This window comes from Sphaerodactylus townsendi, linkage group LG08, assembly GCF_021028975.2.
Source record: "Sphaerodactylus townsendi isolate TG3544 linkage group LG08, MPM_Stown_v2.3, whole genome shotgun sequence".
Classification (NCBI taxonomy): Eukaryota; Metazoa; Chordata; class Lepidosauria; order Squamata; family Sphaerodactylidae; genus Sphaerodactylus; species Sphaerodactylus townsendi.
In genome coordinates, this window is record NC_059432.1 from 85,333,711 (window position 1) to 85,354,354 (window position 20,644).

Consider the following 20,644-nt stretch of genomic DNA (forward strand, 5'->3'; position numbering starts at 1 on the left):
ACACAGGATTGAGCTCTACAACCCTTATAGGGTGGGGTTCACAAGTGCCAGTCAAAAAGATATTCTCCCCCACCCACCCCAAAACAGACCGAGTCTGTAAGAAGAATAGCTTAAAAGACATCTAGAGATGTTCAAGATTTGAAAACCATTTTTATTTTTTTTGCGTTACAAAAAAGAGAAAAGGGAAAAGGAGAGAAAAGAATTCGTATCTTGAATTATTATTGTGCGTAACAAACGTTGTGCGTTTGAAAGTAGTGAGTCCTTTTGGACAACCCCAACCACAGTGACGTCACCTGTAACACACACACACACACACACACACATACACACTCATACACTCCAGTTAATATGGACCTCACCTTCCATCCACTAAGAAATCACAAGTCATCACAATTCAACAGAAATAAGGGGGGGGGGGAGGGAGCAGAAAGTCCAAGAAAATATGTTTATATATTTAAAGCTCGTGTAGACTAAAATGTACCGTCAGTCTAAGCCACACCTGGCCTTGTTTTATTAGTGGGAAGAACATGAATATTTTGGGGTGGGGTGGGGGTCAGAACGGAACTCCTTTCCAAAAATGTCAACTGAACAGGTAAATTAATCAAACCATTCAATGGGTCTATCCGTATTACAGTTTCGGTAACAATGTATTTATAGATGCTTATATCCCTCTTGTTAAACGCACGCGCGCGCACAGCCAGAAGAAAGGGGAGGGGGACCTTTAAACAGTGGGCTAATAAAAAGAGTCCAGGACGACACTATCACAAAGTACCAGCACCGACGTTTGCAGCGTACATCTAGAAATCCGTATTAAAACACTTTGGTTGATTGATAAAAAAAAAAGGAGGGGGCTCAATTCAGACCGAGGCCTCTGTAAACGTAGAGGGAAGGAGATGGTGCGAGGCGCCTGTCCCAGGAAGGAGAAGTTTAAAGAAAACAGAGGGGGGGGGGGATAGAGAGAGACGGGTGGGGGCGCGAGAGGGCGAGCTCCCGTCTCGTGTGCTTGACACCTTAATAAATACAAAAGGGGAGGGGGAAGTATTTTACAGTGTATCTTCTCTCCTGTGGCCCCTGCAGCATTTCTGATCAAGGGTGCCTGGGGGTGGGGTGGGGAGAGGCGGGTGAGAGCTGTTCGCCCGAGCGAGGGTCGATTCCCCCGCCCCTCCCACGAGACCCGACCAGTCCTCCGTCCAGTGGGCGCCCAGGCTCGGCGGCCCCCCGCGAAGCGCCCCGCAGTCCCGCCAGCGGCCGGCCGTCCTACGGTGCTGCCCTTAGTAAGCGGGCCGGGGCTCGCAGTTCGTGTAAGCCGCCTCTCCGGGATGAGGCGACGGAGAGTTACTGGGTGGAGTCGGGATGCCGCTGGCCGCTGTGCTCTGACACACGTACCATTCGCTCAGGTTGGCCGCGGCCTGCGAGGAGGAGGAGGAGGAAGAGGAGGAGGAGGAGGAGGAGGCGGCTGGAGGAGGAGGCGGCGGTTGAGGCTGAGGGGGGTCCCGGCCGCAGTCCGACGAGGGCGACACCAGCGACGGGGTGGACGACTCGTAGCCCGAGCTGGGCGGAGGGGACTTGCAGTGGACCTTCATGTGCTTCCGCAAGGAGCTGGGATGTGTGTAGGACTTGTCGCAGCCTCGCACTTTGCAGTTGTAGGGCTTGTCGCTTGTGTGCACGTGGGAATGCTTCTTCCGGTCGCTGCTGTTGGCGAAGCGCCTCTCGCAACCTTCGAACTCGCATTTGAAGGGCTTCTCTCCTGCAAGGGAAGGCAATGCCGGGAGACTCGGGTTAGGGAAAGGGTTCGGGGGGAGGGGCCATCAGAAACCCTGGAGGAACCCTCTCGCCTTGGGAGGTGAGGTGAACCCATCTTCAGCTCAGAGAGCAGGGGCTTACCCCGGACAGCGCCCCTTCCAACGCCCTTCCTTCCGGGAGACGAAGATCTATGGCTTCTTTGGCCAAAAACCTTTAAATCCAAGGCCTAGGTGGGGAGAGGGTTCTCCAACTGGGGTCAAAAATATATCTGCCCTGCTCCCTTCGTCCATCACTGAATCGAGGCTGATTTCAGTTTGCTTAATTCGTCTCGCATTGACCATTATTCCACTACAGCAAATCCCACCTTTATCCCTACACCCCCAATTTACCAAATTTTACTGCACTGCTGGCTATTTCATTCCAACTCCTAGCAATGGATTCTGGGGCTTCGTGCTGACACGCTTTCCCACACGCCTGGCTAACTTTTGCAGAAGGTGTCCACAAGCTTCCCTGGTCCTTTAGCGCAACACTCATTTTGCTTTCCTGTCTATTCAGCTCTAATCCTTCCCCACTCCCGCCTACATTTCTGCAAACCATAGGTTAGAATGGTCTTTGCAGGAAATGCTGCAAACCGGAAGCGGAAAAATTAACCCCAAGATAGGCCATGCCTAAGAATATGGCGTACTGTCGAGATCTCAGACGTAACTTTCAGTGTGTTTTATTTCTGAAACACGTTTTTCACATTTCAGACAGAAGTATTAATCCATAACCTTTCTTCGATGTGCGTGTGTGGGGGGCGGGAAGGAGGAACATCTGAAAAATAGACTTGGAGAACAATATATAGTGCCATGAATTCCTTGGAAGAAGGACCCGGAACAAAAGCAAGAGACAGCTATGATGGGGCACCTTCCCCTTCTTAACACCAAGAATGATTTAAACTCCAGATGGATCTTTCTGCCGGCGACATCCCTTCTTATTGTTACATTTAACGTTATGGGCTGCACAGGAGACGGGACTAGGCCAAGCTTTCGCTATCAAGCGGGATCTGCAGTCAGGAACATAAAGGGGCGCATTTAGCCGGGGGACCACAGGGACTAGGGCATTGAGGTCAATAGCAGGACACTTACGGGTTTGAATTGATCTGCATAGGGATCGCGTTTGGGGGGGAGGGGTCAGGGAGAAGGAGAAAACACGATTTTCAGGAAAGCTACTCGGGAGGTGTTTGTACGCTTGATACCGAGGGCCGGATTTTGTGACTGATAAAGCCATACGCGCCGAAGCCACGTGCTAGGGAGTCTCTACGGGGCAAGGCTTTATTATTTTGAAAAATCAACAAGGAGAGCGATGCTCGGTGTACGAAAGACGCCCAGAACACGAGATGCCACAGAAAGGGACTGAGATGGGGAATGAAACGCGAGATATTTTGTGGGTTTTCAAAGCATTCTGGGCCCAAATAGTTAGAGGTGTGTGGAGCTGAGTGCGTAGATCTGTCTGCGGGATGTGACTTAAATATGACTTCCATAAGGAAGCCAGAGGGCCCATTCCGAATTAAAAAAACACGATTTTTTTTGTTAAAGGCGACCTTGCCCATCATAAAGTATCCACTGAATATTCAAGACAAAATGCTTTTCAAAAGCGAGAGAAGGGTAGCCAACCATTTATTTCTTTTTCTAGTGAGGTAACTGCGTCTAGAAAGTGGGGCTGATAAAGGGGTCCCCCCCCCCAAATGGCTACTGGAACTGCAAACTTCAAGAATATGACTCCCTCCCAAAAAGAAATCAAGGGCAGGCCTAGAGAAAGGACCGTGCTTTCTGCACACGAAAGATACCCGCCAGATTCTTGGTGTGCATGCCAAGAAGGATATTGACTCATTTGTATTTGGAAGGAGGAAAAAATATATCAGATCATCCTTGAATCTTGATGCCTCTTTAAGCATTTTAATTATAGTTGCTGGTAAAGACACAGTTTGACCTTCCGCTCCTCAGCTGAAATAACAAATCAAGGGGACTGGTGTAGCACAAGCCAGCGGTAAGTTAGGAGGCCCTGGGGCCAGCTGCCCTCATAAAGCCAGCGACCGTGAGTTACATTCAGGTAAGGCTGGGCCTGGTGCGGCTTCTCATTTTTCCGGGGGTGGGGGTGGGGGTAGGTTAACATCTTTTAACCTCTTTTGCACGTTAATGGGGGAGGGGGGGAATGAAGGAAAGCCTTTTCATCGTTGGGTTGCAAGGCATTCTTCCAGCGTCTGGAGAACAGGTGCTCGGTTAAGAGTGCCCGGTCAAAAGGAAGGATTTCCTGTATGCAAATAATTATTATTCGGGGTGTGTGTGTGTGCGTTTTAATACCTATCTTTCTGACATGTTCCATTTGCTATAGATCTGTCCGGGCGAATTGAGAAGGGGACCAAGCACCCCCGCCCCTCAACGCAAAACAGCACCCAGCTCGATCGAAGACTCTGCACCGCCATTTTCTACCGACACTTGTAGCTCTCCGAGGCCTGACTGTTGAGTCCAAGGCATTCCGTTTGGAGATTTTAGCATAATCCTCCCGACTCTGGGGCTGGATTAAAGTATTTGCAAAATTCTCGAGGGTGGGGAGGGGGGGAGGAGGAAGGTTTAGCTTGCCAGAGCTGGCGCTATAAATTACACGTTAAAACTGCCTTCTCTGACTGCGGCCTAAACACACCTTGGTCACTATTGTCCTCTCTGGTCAGCTCTCATGGTAAGAATATGATTTTGCTTTCCCCGTTTCGACCTGGCTCACGCCACTGAGAATTAGCCTCCCTTTCCCCCACCCCCTTTCTTCCTCTCTTCCTGCCCCCCTCTCCGGCTGAATTTTTCCAGAAACCCACTCTCTGCTCGCTTAGGCTCAGAGAATCACGATGCCATTCATATTTCAGGAGGCAATTATTTTCTCGTTTGAATCTAGAACGGTGCTCATGAATAATTTGTAGATCGCTCTATTGCCTTTTCAGAAACATTTGGGTTTGAGGATCTAGGGGAGGGGTGGTTCATTTAAAAAAAATGCTGCATCGTAATAATAAAAAAGGGCCTGCAGGATTTCGCCGCCATCCCTCGTCCATCCCCCACGACAGAAAGAAATTAATTAGCCGGAGAAGCTCAAGGAAAAGGATCCTTAACGTAAACTAGTTTGAATGATGCAACCGGCATCTTTCTCCTGTGCTCAGCCGGTTGCGCTGATGTAGGTCAAATTTACCAAGAATCTGACCATTTTCTGCTTGGTCGACTTCAAAGGGGGCGGCTGGCAAAGGGGCAGTAAAAGTTTGTTTGCTTAAGAAACACGCTGCAATTAAGGGAGGACCTGCTTTGGCGACTCCTTTCCTCCCCAGCACGAAGATGCGTTGGTGGGGTGGGTTTGTAGTCCGTCTTGTTGCTGTTGAATGCATTCCTGTCGCTTTTACAGATTCTCACGTTTGATGTGAGAATGAAAAAATAAACGAATCGCAGTCAAGGGGAAGACCAACTCTGGGGCTCTGGAGTTTTAGAACCGGGCTGTAAGCATGGGACTGTAAACATATCTCAGGATTAGGTCGTGTCCTTACTGGTATATAAGGCTGGCCAGGAAGGCAGTGTGTGTGTGTGAGTGTGTGTTTGGGGGGAGGGGAAGGGAACACAGGCACTCTGAAAAGGATCGCATTTTCCAAAAGGAATTATTTATTATCTTTTGGCAATACATGTGGAAGAAGGGGGCGGCTGGGAGGAGGGGAGGAAGCAGCCCGCCAAATTACAAACTCTGGCTGCAAACCTCAGTGGTCGCGTAGAACTTCACAGCCTGCTTCTGGAAGTGTGAAAACTTTCTAGGCGCAGTCTCATTCACTACGGAGGCTTTCGTGACTCGCTGGGGTCAAACGGGGTTTCCGCGAGGTCTTTCCCTTCGAGTCCGGGGCCTTCCCGTGTTAACTAGGACTAACAAATGTTTCTGGACCCCGGGTCCCTTCAGAAGTCTGGCCAATGACCTCTGAAAATGGCCAGGCCAAGACAGCTCTTTCTCTCCCCTCCCTCCCTCTTGTCTTCTGGAGTTCCAAAAACCCTTTGCCCCTCTTTCCACGTGCAGCAAAAGGCCTGGTGGAACTAGCCGAGGATTGGGAATGAAACAGAACAAAAACAGGGAGCCCTGCAGCTGTGCTTTTCTCATGAGAAGATGGCCGAAGCGGCAACCCCAGAGACATCACTCAAAACTGTGCAGACAAGTTGCAGTTTCCATTGTCCGTTCCTCCTTTGCGCGTTTGCAAACCACATTCCATGGTTTTTGCCTCCTCCGATGGCTTTTAACTCTCCCTTCCCCAATAAATCCCTAGCCAGCTAGTGGGAAAAAACAGAGACAAACGCAAGTCGAAATCCATCCAGGAAAAATATAAAGCTCAAGTTTCCATAGCTCTAATTCTAACAGCATAGTATGGAAAACAGACAACACCCCCAACCCCCCACCCCGTCCGCCCCAACCTCCAGTTCAGCAGAAGGGAAATGAAGGAAGTCGTCTCCGTACTGACCTGTGTGCGTCCTTTTGTGGATCTTGAGGTTCTCGGAGCGAGCGAAGACTTTCCCGCAGCCGGGGAAGGGGCAGGGAAAGGGCTTCTCGCCGGTGTGGACTCGGATGTGGTTGACCAGTTTGTACTTGGCCTTGAAAGGCTTCCCTTCGCGGGGACACTCTTCCCAGAAGCAGATGTGGTTGGACTGCTCGGGCCCGCCGACGTGCTCCACCGTGACGTGAGTCACCAGCTCGTGCATGGTGCTGAAAGTTTTCGAGCACAGTTTTTTCGGCGTCTGATCCAGCTCGTGCCACTTGCAGATGAGCTCTTGCTTGATGGGCTGGCGCATGTAGCGGAAGAAAGCCCCGGGCCCGTGGTGGGGGGCTAAATTCACGTTCAGGTTCATGCCCCCGTAGCCGTGGAAAGAAGAAGCGGCGAAAGGGTCTGTCCGGGAAGCTGCCACTGGACTGAAAGGCTCGGACCTGGCGTACATTTCTCCAGGTAGCCCCAGTCTTATCTGTCCGTTCAGATGGCCACCTGGAGTCGCATGGGGGGCTTGCTCCTGCTGGAGTCCAGTAAAAAGCGAGTGGCTCCCGGCTTCTGAGGGGTGGTGGTGATGGTGGTGGTGGTGGTGAGCATGGTGTCCAGGGTAGCTACCTGTTGTTGAGAGAAACATGCCAGGGTGAGAACGGGTGGCAACGGACTGTGGGTATGGGAGCCCTGGCATGGGGGGCCCCGTCAGATCTCTGCACAGGAACGAATCCCTACCTGCGGTCAGAGCTTGGCTCGGGTGCGGGACTGCATAAGGGACAGCTGCGGGCTGTCTCCCGCCACAGGCTCCGCTGGGACGGGGCACCACCTCAGCTTGGCCTGCCCAGGGGTGCTGGGGGTGAGGCGGAGGGGCAGGGCTGAGCTTAAGGGTGGCGGAGCAGCGATGATGAGGGTAGTGGTGTTGGAGGAGGTGGTGGTGGTTCCCCAGGTGTTCGGACCGGAATGGGCTCAGCCCCAGGCGGGGTTCCGCAGCAGCGTACTCCCCTGGGTGCGTGGGAACCATGGAGTGGGGATGCCCGGCGAAGCCTGTCATGTTCAGAGGGGAGTGAAGGGGGTGAGGAGGAGCCCCTGCCAAGCCTACTAATTTCGGAGAAGGGTTCCGTTTGGAAAGCGCCGCAGAGTCCATTCCTGGGCTCCCCCAAAGCCTCCCAGCTCACAGGCTTCGGCAATTCTAAAAGTCACCTGACAGCGGGGAGGGGGCAGCGAGCGAGGGGGGGGGAGAGAGAGGAAAAAGGGAGAGAGGGGAAAAACTTTTCCAAAGTTTCCCCCCTCCAAAGATTTTCCCCCATTCTTTTTTTGGTTTGGGCTACTTGGCTTTATTTTGGTTTTACTTCTTTCACTCCCTCAACCTTCTTCTTTCTTTTCTCCTCCCCTGTCCTTTCCTCTTTTATTTTTTTGTTGGCTTCCTCCTTTTTTTAATGCCTACGTGGAATCCCATACGCTTTGAGAAGCAGCAGCAGGACGCTGGGAGACCAGTGAATAGCGCTTCATAGAGTCGGGCTCCAACCCGGAGAGCTAAACAATCAAGGCGGCCGCTGATTGGCCGAAGCCGCCTGACCGACGTCAGCGATGACAGGTCCCCGCTGAAGTCTGAAAAGATTTAGGAAGGGGGGAAAGGGCGTGGAGGGAGGAAGAGGACGCGGAGAGGTCTGCGCAGACGCAGCTCCAGGCTGTAAGCCCCCTTCCTTTGCCCCTCTTTCAAAAGATGTTTCCTCTTCCCCCTCCTCCTCCTGTTGTTCTGCAACCCACCCACCCCTCCTAAACTGGAGCCTGTCTGGGGCTTGCCTTGACTTCCCGCATTTTTTCTTCCCTTTTCTGTTTAAATCTGAGTTTAACTGACAGTTTAAGGGCGGCTGGAAAGTCTCCCTGGTCCAAGCCGAGGGATTAAGGGCTACTGAGTGGTTTCAGCCAAAGGAGTAGCGGAGGCCACGAGGAAGCAGAGGAGCCAACGCCCTGGTAGTGCGAGGCAAGCAAGGCTGGCTGGCTGGCTGGCTGAGGCAGCGGCTGCCGCTTTCCCCCACTCCGAGAGGCCCTCGGCCATCTCCGCCGCCGCCCCCCTCCCCTACGGCGGCTCTCTGAAGCCCTGGCTTGGTTCTGGCTTGAATCCCTGCTGCAAAACTCCCTTGTAGGCACAGGCTCTCTGCCCTCCAGCCGCCTCCTCTCTTGCCCCCTTCGGCGGCGACTGAATGGAGAGCTGGGCTCTGGGGCTGCTCGGCGGGCGGAGTTCACGGTGGGGCTGCCCCAGGGCCGCTGGCGACTCCTTCCCGTTTCCTTCCTGTAGCAGCAGCGTCCGCCAAGATGGAGGAGGAGGAAGGGAGATGGCAGCGCAGCACCCCGCCTGGGGACTTTGCTGAAAACTCCCGCTTATGGGGATGGGGGAGCCCAGGCCGATCTGCCCCATCGGGAAGGAGGGAGGTTGCCGGAGGGGAAGCCCGGAAACACTGCTGCTGCTGCTGCTGATGGTGATGGGATCTCCTCCCTCCACTTTCCCCCCGTCGGCCTTGGGAAGGAGACCGGCAGACCGGCGCCACTCGAAGCTGGCTGCCCCCCGTGGGAAACTCTTCGTTCCTCGCCCTGCCAGCCCCCCTTGTGGGAAGCCAGCCGTCTCTTTTCGGGAGCAGCGCTCTCCGCTGGGGAGGGGGGCGGCGGGGGGGGGGGCGGATGAAGAGAGTTTGGGGAGCCGGCGGCCCAGGGACGCTTCGAAGCAGGATCCGAAGCAGAATCCGCCCCTCCTGCTTCCGAGTCCACCTCCGCGGCTGCCTCGCCCCGAGTCCAGTCCCGCCATCCGTTTGACTGCCGATTATTTATGGCGCACACAAATCTCCTGGGTTCCCAACAGCAATGGGTACAAAGAGGAAGGAACAGGCTTTGCATACAGAAGTCGCCCTGGGAAGCAGAGCCGGGCGAAGCAGGTCTTTAGATTTCTGACACTTGTTGGCTGCCCCAGAGAACCGGGCCTTTAACAAACAACAACAAAAGCTCCGCCACAACCTCATTTCCCACGATGGCAGAATTTCTCTCCGCCACCCCCCTCCCCGTTTTCCCTCTTGGCCTAACGCTTGTCCCGAGCTGCAGAGGTAATCCCATCCGTATCTTCATGCCCCGGACTTCCCAGAAGTTGAGAAGTTGGTTTACTTTTCTTCCTGAAGAAGTACTGAAAAACATCTGAAAATCATACTGAGTCAACAGCGAGGTCTCTCTCTCTCTCTCTCTCTCCTCTCTCTCTCTCCCTCCCTCCCCACTAAGGGACAAACTGCCAACTTTCCTTGGGAGGAAATGGCACAACCATCTCCAAGCGATATATACACAAACGACTTTGATTCCGCGCCTCTGGGTAAAACAAACTGCCTGGAAGTCTGGGATGTCCAGTCTGAAAGTCAAGGTTAGGTTTTTCCTTTTCGCACAGGAAAAAAAAAGTTTCAGTCTTTTCGTCCAAAGGTTACAGTTGTGACAGCAGAGGATGAAGCGGTATTTCCCCCCCCCCCCCGCCACATTTCACAATGATGCTATGGAAATCTGGACATCATAGAAGTTACTTCCAAAATAAATGTCCTAGGACGGTTTTTGAATGGTTCGGAAAATGCAATCAAGCGAGTGCATATAAAAGCGAACTGTACAGCTCAGGGGAAGGAGTTGTGTGTGTGTGGGGGGGGGCGAATATGTCCCATGTTTGGGAATATGTCCCATCAAATTTGCTTCACACAATCCACTAACACTTTAAAATTGGCCGTCATTGTCCCAAGGCAATGAAGATTTACAGCACAATAGTAAACTCTGACTTTAGGATGGCTCTCTCAAATACGTTGTTATAATACTGGCCAAAGCTGGAAACTTCGGCGTTATTTAAGTCTCAGTCGGAGCCAGACTTACTTCCGAGAAACCGTCCACAGGACAGAATGGAAGTTGCTTGAATTTACTTCAGCTTCATTGGGTGGTCGACAGAGCTAGAGTTTCACCAGCGACGGAAGTTTTCTTTCGCATATTCAAGAACTGGCTTTTGAACTAAAGAGAGCTGTGTAGGGGAGGGAAATCCCCCGGGGAAACTGCAACCCGAAATGTAAAACAGAAGCACAAATATTGCTTATTCTGATCAAGGCCAAGGTGAACTGTTAACAGGCAGTCGACTCCTGTCCGTAGTATCCCAAATAAAAAACTACCGTTCGTCTTTGTCTTGGAAAACAACATTTGACTTCATTCTGGAAACAGCCCTTGCGTTTAATTCGCATCTTAAGAAGAACCATCCTGCGGACAGAACCCTGCGAACCTCCTAACATTTTCGGAGTCATCTGAGCGTCTAAATACATTTTGTGGTGGACGCATTAATAAAATCTCAATTGGAAGTTTTCGGGTTAAGAAGCAAAATAGAAATCCTGGCATTTTCAACAAAATGTAACCCGGCTGTATTTTTAAAACAGCGGTCTTCAAAGGGCTGGGTTTAACATACACAATAATTCTCGACGGGCCGTTTCTTTACAGCCGAGTAGGAATTACAGGCGTGGACGAATACACCTTTGGCCACTTTCTGGCCAAGTTGGTAACATAACAGGAACGCCTAAATTGGATTACTACTACTCCGTTAATGCACGCACTTCTATGCCCCGAGGAACCGAGGAGTTGCACACGCCGTAATTAGCTAACCCTTCTTACATAACATGTTTACGTCGACAACTTAACACCCCCCAGCAGTTCCAGACAACCTTCCCTTGCCAGAATTTTTGCCCTAAGCCAAAAAGGAGAGAGAGAAAAAAATAAAGGAAAAGAAAATCTTGCTTCCCTCTTCCTCATTCCTGACCACCACCGAAGGAGATCACAGACAGAAACAAAACAGGATTCTGGGATGGTGTTACTTACAAAGGTACCGGGAGAGGGTGCGCTCCAAATAAAGCTGTCCTGCTCCTCCCGCCTCACAACCACTTCATCTCTACACACTTGACAGCCTTCAATCCTGACAGTCCTCAGTCAAAGTGGGGAAACATCTGGAGCAGCTTATCAATTTTTCTGTTCCTATAGAATATATACGTTGCCAGTCGCTTGGCTTAGGCCAGCCTAAAATATATTGGCATGGCTTCTTGTCAAACGCTAATGGCTTTATCCGCTCTTACTTAAAACCCTGAGGTTCCTCGCAGGGGTTTCCCCCCCTCTCCCCACCCCCCTTCTCTCGAATGAATCCAATGGAAAAGAAATGGCCCATGGTGTCTCTCTCATTATATTAGGTGAAGTTAGTGCTCTCACTCCTAGCATTTGTTGTGTACCTTGGGAGACATATCTGCTCGTGTGTGTGTGTGTGTGCGTGCGTGCGTGCGTGCATGCGCGCGCGCCCGCGAGCGTGTGTAAAGGAGAGGAGAGAGAGCGAGAGAGGGAGAGAGGGAGGTTGGGGGTGCGGGGGGGGGCAGAGTTGTACGCATGACCAGAAGGCGGAGAAAACAGCATGAAGGAGGACCTGGAGAAAGTTTTTTGCCGTTCCGGGGGAGGATGTTTGGGGCTCTGCTCTTACCTGTCTGGCGTGCACTTTCTATTGATTTCCCCCTCCCCTGCCCAAGGTCTCCCCACCCTGAGCGTATTAGAGCAAGCCTTTATTGGAATAGAACCTGAGCGTATTTGTTTTGCCGAGAAACAACTACCAGGTTCCCATTTCTCTTCACCTAAATACACTACCAAGAGGGCAGGATTTCCTCCCCGCGTAAACAAACCTGGAAGGCGACGGCCATATATTTGAAAACTGTCACGGCCCTCACGGAGGGATTCCGCTTCTCATATCAATATTAGAGCGGAGGCGCTTGTTGACAAGCGAGAGGGGCCTTTCCAAGAATAACGCGCCGTTGAGCCAACAGGGCCCGCGGCAGAATACCAGTTCCCCCCAGGCTGCTCTGTAGGAAGGGCTCCCTTTGCCTCCTGGCTCCAGTGGACTCGGTTCCTCTTCCCTTGCTCCCGAGGGTCACAGCCTTAGAAGCTAGGGAGACACGGTGGCCGAACTCTGGGGCTGGTCCTGCCCGGTGCAACGCGAAGATCCCTCGGGCCTTGCCAAGCCCGCTGGGTTCCCCAAAGTCTGGGCCAGCCCCCTGGATTAAGCTCCCCTTCTTTCCCTGAGAACACCCGAAGGGCCACTCGCCCCTTTCACAGGACAGAAGTCAGCCCGCTGAAATCTCGATCCTGCGGCCTTCATCATTCTAGCTGAGCCATTCTAGCTGAACCAGTGAAGGAAATCCACAGGCTTCCCGTGCCAGAGACTCTCTCTCTCTCTCTCTCTCTCTCTCTCTCTCTCTCTCTCTCTCTCTCTCTCTGTGTGTGTGTGTGTGTGTGTGTGTGTGTGTGTGTATGTTCTAGTGAGGAAGGCGAGCGAGAGGGTTGGAAAGGAAAAGGCCCTGTGTGTGTGAGGAAGGCGAGCGAGCGAGAGGGTTGGGAAGGAAAAGGCCCAGTAACCCAACAGAAGCATGGCTTGCCCAGAACGGCCACAAAGCTGATGCCCATGGGCCCTCCTTCCTGAGCTCCGTCTGTTTGACTCCAGAGGCAGCCAGACACCTACCGACATCTAGTCAAAAGTCATCTAGACCCAGAAAAGTGTGGTTAGGATCACTTTCCGTGTCAGACGAAGGGGCCGCAGGGTCACAGGCCTCCTTGGCTTTCAGCTCTCTTCCCTCCGGGGTTGAGTTGCAAGGTTGAGTGTTGGTTCGGGGACTGGGGGGTTGAGTTGCAGGGTTGAGTGTTGGTTCGGGGTCTGGGTTTTCCCTGCAAGTACCCTTTATTTCCAACCCCTCAAATGTTGAATTTCCTAAAGACCTTTTCTTTGCTGCTTTGACTCTCCTCCTCTGCTAATCTGTAGGACTTCTAGTTATAATAAAAGCTGGGATTCTCCTTTCAACATGTTTCATACTGTCCTTTCCCCCCCAGAGTTAATATTGATAATCGTAGAGGCGATTATTCAACCCGAACACGTTTTAAGACTGTCGTTGTGAAGCCTGACGCACGGGCCTGGTACCCGAGATGCTCGGAGGGTTCTCAACTGCTCTTGCCCTCTTGGTCCACTCCAATACACAAAAGAGGGGATCTATTTAAAGAAAGCTTTCTCAGGCAGATCTGGTCTTCCTAGCTGCAGATATTTCCCCCCTCTCTTTTCTTTCAACAACGTTGATCCGGCTGTATCTTTAGCAGAACCTGACCTTTCACTTCCAGCTAACGCAGCCAAATTCGCCGGGCGATTCAGAGCCGCAGAAACTTTTTCGGCGGTTCTCTGTCTGTCTCGCTGACGGGTCATTGAATCAGTGTAGGGAAGAGCTGACCTTCTCCAATAAGGTCGCCACTGATTATGAAGGTCTAGATGGAGAGAGAATTTTCATGCCAACCTCCCCCTCCCCTGTCGTCTTTCGAAACAACATTTCCAGGTCCGTGTTGTCAGATTGGAAATGGGAAGAGGGGACCGTCCCATCCGAAGTTTCCTTAAACTCTTTTCAGCGGAAAGCCGTCCAAATTATCTGGAGGATTAGTTGAATTGTTGAAGGGTTGTAAAAACACAATGAAGGAAATCCATGTTTCTGGTCACCTACTGTACCTTTAGGCACTTCGAAGGCAGCAAAAGGAAATAGGAACCTTTTGGATTCGGCGTTCTGATAAATGAGCAAGAACCAAATGGGAAGGGTTCTCACGAAGCGGACTCCGAATGGTAGCAAGACCACATAAATTTCAAAGAAAAGTCAGCATGTTGACTCTGAAATGTTGATTCAGAAAAGTTTTCATTGAATGCAAGAGGCTAGAAACTCGCATCCCCCAATCTTTCACCTTGCCCCCTCCAACAAAATAATAATAATAATGGTGATCATGTACCTAAACAGAGGAAAGGAAGAGAGGGGAGACTGCCGAGTTACAGCCAAAGGTACTTGCTAGTTTTGTAGGAAGAATCCTCTGCTTTCAACTAATTTTCAGACCTGAACAGCCCAAAGATCAACCCAATCAAATGCCTATTTCAAATAGATTTCTTAATCCGCTGTCTCCAGATTAAGGTATCCCTGTCAGATAAAATGTCAATCAGTGCCCATTGAAGTTCACGCCCGGTGGAAGCTGGGTAGCGACCACGTTGGAACGGGCTGGCATATCGGGCACAGATTATAGGTATCCTGTAAACCCCCGTCCCCGAGATCAAAGGGTCCTTCTTTAATAGGATCCAATACGTGTCAAACCTCATTCCAATCAAATCGTCCGTAAATGAATGCAAGATGAATATGTCATAGAATAATGTGACAGAGCGATCAGAGAGGGTCAGGGGGCAGTTGTCTCAATGAGAGCGTTGTCAAATATTAATTCTAGAACCTCCAAATGAATAGACGGGAGCGAGATTAAGCAATTGTTAGTGGGACCTTGTGCAGCTGATCTGTTTTTGGCCAAGCGAGTTAGACATTTAAGGCAACAAACATGATATGTCCCTGAATATCATATGTGTTTATGTGTGTACACACACGTATATATTCTTAGATATCTATATGTCTCTGTGTACATATATACACACAGATGTATGTATGTATGTATGTATGTATGTATGTATGTATGTATGTATGTATGTATGTATGTAATATTTAAATATTTTAACTTACTGGATTGTTCCGAGGGATTTCTGCAAAGTCGTTTTCTTTTCCTCATTACAAGGAGCAAACTTGTGCCTTATTTCCTGACCCGGTTCCTGTTCAGAAAAGAGGGATGGCAGGTTAAGAAAAATGGTCTCGTTTATATGCAAGTGATAAAGAAATGGAGAATGGCGTGAAATCTTTTCCCTCCATTTAGAAGAAAAGGCTCACATAGCTTTGGGACGGGGCCTTTGTGTCTCCAAAAGATGGCAAGTTAGAGAGAATGGGGACAGGAGAAACTGAACAGGCATGCAAGAAAATAAATAAATAGAAATATTGTTCAGAGTTGGCGCACATTGCACAAGGCTGTTCTAGAGCTGAGTTAAGGGTAGAAGAGAAGATCCCCCCCCCTTCTGCTTTGATCAGACATACACCTACTGGCAGAGAACTGAGGAGTTTCTACTGGCTTGACCGAATTTTTGTAGACTTTTCAGAGCCAATATTACACTTGGCTGCATTGGCCAGACGGTTCCAAACCGAGATGCTCTTTCAGGTTGAAATCAAACGATATCACTGTGGGTGAAATGGTTCCTGCCTCTGTTTTCAAAGGAGACACCAATAGGCCTATCTGTGCCAGACAGAGTAGTTCTCAGAACACTTTTCACTCCAACTTGAGAAGAGCCTTTAAAAATAATCCAAAAGTGATTACAGTGTCATATGCAAGACGCAACTGCATTATTGCACAATATCCAATTGTCCTTGAATGGAATACCAATGCACTGAATTTCTGATTTTTAAAAGAGGTAGATATGCTGGAAAAAAGGTGCAGGCGAGAAGTACGGTTTATGGAAATTCCACAGGAACCACGCCAAAAAATAAAAATCACACAGGATGTTAAAATTATCTTGTGCCACTGACATGCTAAACATGATGCATTTCTAATAGCTAGTGTTGCTTATTTCAGAACAGGAAATTATTGAGGAACTAAACGACTTTGTGGAAAGGTCCTCAGTTCCAAAGTGTTGAATTCAGACACTCCTCAGCATCGTGGTTCTAGAGCAGGCTTTATTTCTTTTCAAAAAGACCATTGATTTGGAGGATGAAACAAAAAGCAAAAAACAAACAAACAAAAACAAGCAAGTCAGATGAACCCCAATAACATGTAAACTTGTCCAGCCATCAGGGGAAATTTAAGCACGCAACTAGCGCTTGGAAGAAGGTTCCTGCACAAACCGAAAGGAAAGAAAGTGCATTTTTCCAACAATCATTTTGGCTCAAAAAAGGGAGGGAATTTGAAGGTACTTCAGCTCCTAAATACAAATGTTAAAGAGGCATTCTCTTCTCACTGATTAACATTTATCCTAATTTGAGTTTAAAATACACTGTCCCCTAAAACCTTCAAGTAGTTTTCAAATTAAAGCCTGGTGCTAAGTCGCTTCTGCCTCTTGAGGTGCCTATGTTTTTTTTAACAAAATTAATAATTCTGCAAAAAAAAAATGTCATCGAGCTAGATGAGATAGAATAAGCCAACCCTCCCTCCCTTCCTCCCTCTCTCTGTTTGGTGTGTGTGTGTTTGTTTGCATCCAGAAAACGCTTGACTTTTTCTACAGGTCAGATAGTCCATAGGTCTATTTCCACCATAAATATAGCTTTGGCAGTAGGCAGCCCATTGCTGGTAAGGAAACATCAGTTCTAATGAACTTGTCGATGAACTTCGGAGTTGTCAGGCGAAATGGGGGAAGATGAGCTTATTCTCACCTCCAAATAGGTCTGGCCGGTTGGAAAGTCCCTGTAAAGTTGTACATCTTCCTTTTGAAAGCACAAACAATGCCTACAAAGACATCCCTTTCTCAAATAATGAACAGGCAGGATCTACGGAAGTCCCTTCCTGCCCTACAATTTGGCCAGGGCTATATTTCAAGGTCTTGAAAAGTCATTGCTGGAAGATTTTGAGCAGCTGTTTTCTTGGATGGAAATCAGGAAATCAGGTAGGGCCGGTCGTTTGAAGCGGAAGGGCAAACCAATGTTTCTCTCTCCCTCCAACCTCTCCCCCCCCCCCCCGTTACACACTCGAGTCATTGTGCCGGATACTGTGGGCCTGGCACATGTTCTCGGTCGCAGGTCAGAGGTCAACCTCCAGGGTGTTTCCAAAGCCGGCCACTTCAAGGGCTCTAGCCTTCAACACTTATCCAAACTGATTAACTGCATCATCAACAGTAGCCACGGAAATGAAGCGGGCTCACCTCTCTCGCCACTGGGATGGCTGACCAGAGCCCAAGGGAGACTGGGCTGAAAGGGTGTGTGTGTGTGTGTGTGTGTGTGTGTGTGTGTGTGTGCGTGCGCGCGGGTGCGTGCGTGCCTGGGTGTGTGTGTGAGAAGCTGGCTTTAGGGGAATCTGTGCAGGTTCCTTTTAAGACTTGCACGCCATGAGAACTCTGTCGAAAGAAAGAAAGAAAGAAAGAAAGAAAGAAAGAAAGAAAGAAAGAAAGAAAGAAAGAAAGAAAGAAAGAAAGAAAGAAAGAAAGAAAGAAAGAAAGAAAAGGCATTTGGAGGGGACTCTGGCGTCATTTTGGGATGTGAAATAGAGCAGGTTCATACACTTGCCTGCGTCAAAGGAACAAGAAGAGGGGGGGGGGGAAGCTGCAGCCTGACTGAAGAGAAAGCTCACCATCGAGGTGGGGGTGGAGGGCTCCATTGTGAAAAGCTACAAAGTCTTGGCCACTAGACCTTTACCCGCAGACGGGATTAACTCCTTAGTTTCCACTCCAGGCAGAGAGAGAGATAGCAAGAGCGAGAGGGAAAGCAGGAAGCTGGCGCAGAATTTTGGAACAGCCCGAGTTTAGTCGGACCGGTCGCTGCTTCCCGTTCATCTTAGTTCCACGTGGGGTGGAGGGGGCGCCGGGGAGAGAGGGAGAGAGAGAGATTTTGCTGACTGGCATTAGGGAAAAAATTCCAAATCACTACTTTTAAAGGATCTGACACCCCAAGCTCGAAGCCCCCCCCCCCCCAGCTTCCCGCTTTTCTAAGAGCCTCTTCTCCTCGGCTCTGGCTTCTCTGCCTGCCTTCCCGTAGGTGGGCCGGCCTTCCTTGGAGATCGCCAGAGGGTCTTCTGTCCCAACAACAGCGCGAAAACACCAGGATCCAACTGCTCTGACCCGGGAGACCTTCGAGCCGGGGAAAGGGAATCCCGCGCTCTTTGGGCTGCGGGCTCCTGAGCTGTTCGGCCTTCCCATAGTCTGCCCTGGAGGAATGGGTGCCCAGCTCTCCCCCACGTGTCGAAGAAGGTGCCAAGGCACTTCCGCAAAGTGGGGAAGAGGATTCTAGGGTTTCTCCCTGCACAGGCCAAGCCCCCTGGAGGTGGAAGGTTGCTCCCCGCTGGACCTGACTTTGGCTCTCCAGCCGCTCTCCCGCTCCCCACCCCCCACCCCGCCATCCTACCCCTGTCCCCAGCCTCAGTCACTTACCCCGCGCCACCTGTTGCATCAGAGGTCCCCTCATTTCTGCCTAGCGTGACGGAAGAAGCGGCCGGGAAAAAAATATGAGGAAAGGGGGGAGGGAGGAGAGGAGAGGTTGGGGGTCCAGGGTGAGCAGCGGTTGGATCAAACGCGACCCAAACCCCTCTTGAGCGACTCCGTCGAGGCGACCAGCCTTCATTCCCTCTTTCCCCTGCTTTGTGGGAGCAGTTGGGCAACGGATGATGAAGGAGAAAGGAACCGGCAGGATGATATTTTAATGGCTTATATGTCACGTTGGTGCGTGTGGCTTTGAACTGGAGCCGCGCTCGTTTCCTGCAGAGAGCGTGCCGCAAATCCCACTTGATAACTCCTGCAGCCCACCACACTTGCACACACACACGCGCGCACACACACAGAGATCTCTATGTGACCGGGCTCCTGAAATCCTCACGCCACACATTTGCACGACTGAGAGGTCCAGGGGAGGGGAGGGAAATGGTGCAGCTTCCCTGTATCAGTGCACATTTCCCTGAGACACAGCCGCTTCCCTCCCTCCCTCTGTCAAGCGTGAGCGGCCATATCCAGCACATGCAAGCTCAGATGCATTTATTATCAAGAGGTGATTCCTTCAGACCTGTTGCATCAGGGCTTTGCAGCTTAAAATTTCAGCAAGTCTCTCTCTCTCTCTCTCTCTCTCTCTCTCTCTCTCACACACACACACACACACACACACACACACACACACACACACACACACACACACACACTCCGGCTTCATCGTAGGAAGCCGTGCTGTGTCCATCGATAAGGCTTCTGTCGCCCCCCAAATCCTCGCCTCTCTCTATTGAACCTGCAGGCAAATCCAGGGCACCAGGTCGCAGCTCTCCGCAGTTCCTTGAAATATGCAACTTGGGGTTATGAAATATTATTCCTTGCAGCGTCTCTGCCAAGAGAATTGTTTCCCAGAGCCTTAAGAGCGGAAACAGGAGCAATTGGGGGGGGGGGCGGGGGGAGGAAGTGGGACAGTCAGGAATGACATAAAGTCAGGACAAAGGTTCGAACTCCGAAGGATTTTAACCTGGTTAGATTTTCTCCTTCAGTCCCCTCCCCACATCTCCCCGCGAAACCAGACAAACAAGCGAATAGATGGTATTTTTAATACCTGTCTATTATTACTAAAACGCAGCCTCATTTCTCCCCGGCTCCCTCAGCAATGGGGGCACCATTGGGAATCCCGTCCGAAGGCTGCTTTGCTTAATCGATTCGAGTCACCAAAATTGTCTCCTTTCGCGCCGTACTTCTACCTCTCGACAATCATTTTAATATATAGTCAATGGCTCTTTGTAGCGGGGACAAAGACGAACTATCCGCAGTTTTTCAATAGTCCCGAGCTGACGAAAGGCAGGTTAATCGAGGGGTTGCATCTAGAAAACAAGCAAGTGTTGTATGTTTGCACTGAATCCAAATGTCTGCATTTTCCTAACTAAATCAAAGGGAGTGTTATTTCTTTTTCTGCTCACTCATCTGAAGGTAAGTAAATTTTCTCTGGCGATCACAAGCCTGCTCAGGCAACAAAGGCGCCGCCTGCTTTTTCCAACGTCCTGGAGTGGCAAGTTGAGGAATTTCAATAAATGTGACAAGGGTGACTGATTTGTGAACTAGAAAAGGGTTGAGCGCCCGAAAATTTATATTGCTCCTATCTAGCCAGGATTTCAAACACATTCTCGAACCCCGGGATCTGAGAGTCCCATGCAGCAGAGATGAAACAAAAGCAACTTTAGGGGAAATTTACAGGGTTTAAAAAATTGAATTAAAGAGATCTCCTAAGAGGTGGGGGGAGGAAAAGAAAATAAGCAACAAAGTTGAGCGCGGAGGGAGAGACAACACTAACATGACACACACATACAAAAGGAGAAAGTTAAGCGCTCTCACCCACCTGCCTTTTGATAGGTGCGAGATTTTTTTTTTTTTTGGTCAGAAAGAGAGAGGGAGAAAGAGAAGGAGGGAGGGAGAGATGGACCGTTACAGCCTCTTTCCCACAGAAATCACTCCTGTCGTTTTAAAGCGAGGCAAGAGACAAGCTGGGAAGCGCCCCGCAAAGCGCAAAGCGGACCGGTCCCCGCAAGACTGCCTCGGTCCAACCCCACGAGAAGTTGTTCAGCGTTGGGTCGCCAGGAACTCCTCGCCACCGTCCTAAGAAAGAAGTCAACACAGAGGCACGGACGCCACCACGACATCTTTCTGTGGCTCCATGCAAAGGGTAGCTTTAGGAATATTTTCGAAAGGGAAAAAGGAAAAAAAAAGGGGGGGGGGTAAGGGAAAAAAACCCTCCCAACCCCCAAAACTCCTATGTCTTT

At 50.4% G+C, this 20,644-nt stretch overlaps 1 protein-coding gene across 11 annotated transcripts in view; it reads right to left on the bottom strand.

Annotated features, from left to right (window-relative positions):
* ZIC4 (Zic family member 4) overlaps positions 1-20,644 on the bottom strand; it is a 40,197-nt gene that overhangs the window by 19,384 nt on the left and 169 nt on the right. For 2 of the 11 annotated variants that reach the window (XR_007245214.1, XM_048504972.1), the window contains exons 1-3: positions 6,998-7,519; positions 6,251-6,886; positions 1,387-1,747 (exon numbers count right to left, since the gene is read on the bottom strand). Coding sequence is in view for 10 of the 11 variants with exons in the window: in XM_048504972.1 (XP_048360929.1) it covers positions 1,387-1,747; positions 6,251-6,886; positions 6,998-7,406 (1,406 nt within the window). In the remaining variant the exon portion in view is untranslated. Of the gene's footprint in view, positions 1-130; positions 1,748-6,250; positions 7,643-14,862; positions 14,949-16,590; positions 16,884-17,500; positions 17,834-18,296; positions 18,766-19,449; positions 19,832-20,223; positions 20,643-20,644 lie in introns of those variants that run through there. The other 9 variants (XM_048504974.1, XM_048504976.1, XM_048504973.1 and 6 more) reach the window with 9 other exon arrangements.